Consider the following 1216-nt stretch of genomic DNA (forward strand, 5'->3'; position numbering starts at 1 on the left):
TGGACTCGTGTCTGTTGACTTTTACCCAGCAGGCCGAGCGTTTCCCATCCACAGACTGTGATGTCACAGAGCCGCCAGTCTGTCTGATAGTTTGATGTGACGATACAGAAACAAGAGACAATAAACTGATCAGCATTCAGAAAATCACTTCTACTGATGAGCTCTTACTTTGAAAACCTCTTTGAAAATGGATCAGAAAAGAAAAGTGAAGTGATAGATTATCAAGAAATCTTATTATTTAAAGTTCACAACAAATATTGATATTTATCATATTTATTTGATACTATTTATTTATATTATTTGTTTATGGCAAATTTTGTTACTTCAACCCCTGAAGCCACTTTCTTTAACCAATAAATATCAGATTTGTGTCATAGTGATGAAAGTAAGATGAGGAAAATGATCAAACATGTCTCTGTTTTCATCAAATCGGTTTTAAATCAATTAAATCACCTGACAATTAATCACTACACTTTTTAATTTAATCACATCCATTTTTACTGCAGCTCTGATTTTTTTAGTTCACATCCAGTGTCATCAGTTGTCAGTTATTGTTACAAGACCAACAGTTGTCCAGCAGATGTCGCCTTTTGACCGCATCATATCAATGAACTGTTTCATCTGGACAGCAGGAAGTTGGAGAACCAAACATGATAACAGAACACGACATAACACGACATAACACGACATAACATAACAGATCATTTTCACTGCTCATGTCTTGTTTCTGTGTCTGCTGTTGGCTGTGACCCTTGAGAATGTAACGGTGTTGTGTTTTGTCTGAAGTCAGTAAAGTTTGTCAGAAGATCGAGTGAACAACAAAAGTCAGATTTAGTCTGAGATGAACTCATCAACCAGCTGCTGACAGTCTGACGTCTGAACCTTCGTTTGCTCTGAAACGACTGAACGTGTAAAATGATCAAATATCTGACTGGAGTTTGGTGGGAAGAACTGCTGCTCTGACTGTCTCTACCTGGACCTGTGAACCTGTCTGTCTCCCTGTCTGTCTGTCTGTCTGTCTCCGTATCTGTGTGTGTGTGTGTGTGTGTGTGTGCACGGTGCAGTCACGTGCTGTGTCTCACCTGGTGTCCAGGTGACTCAGTCTGAGACAAACTGACCGTCCAGCTGAGATCCTGAACCTGCTCAGAGTCTGACTGAGGACGGCGCGGCTCGCACAGGACGCCGCCATCTTTACTGTTTACATAACAGACGGAAG

The 1216-nt window shown here is 40.7% G+C and overlaps 1 protein-coding gene across 1 annotated transcript in view; it reads right to left on the reverse strand.

The window, feature by feature from the left end:
* Window positions 1-1216, reverse strand: part of ttc19 (tetratricopeptide repeat domain 19) — a 6539-nt gene extending 5323 nt beyond the window's left edge. The window contains exons 1-2 of the mRNA XM_084733128.1: window positions 1083-1216; window positions 1-83 (exon numbers count right to left, since the gene is read on the reverse strand). The exon at window positions 1-83 is cut by the window's left edge and continues 84 nt beyond it. Of these exons, the coding sequence (XP_084589254.1) occupies window positions 1-83; window positions 1083-1189 (190 nt within the window). The 5' untranslated portion in view covers window positions 1190-1216. The remainder of the gene's footprint in view (window positions 84-1082) is intronic.

The sequence above is a fragment of the Lutjanus erythropterus genome, chromosome 12 (assembly GCF_056507025.1).
Source record: "Lutjanus erythropterus isolate fLutEry1 chromosome 12, fLutEry1.hap2, whole genome shotgun sequence".
In the NCBI taxonomy this organism is placed as follows: domain Eukaryota; kingdom Metazoa; phylum Chordata; class Actinopteri; order Lutjaniformes; family Lutjanidae; genus Lutjanus; species Lutjanus erythropterus.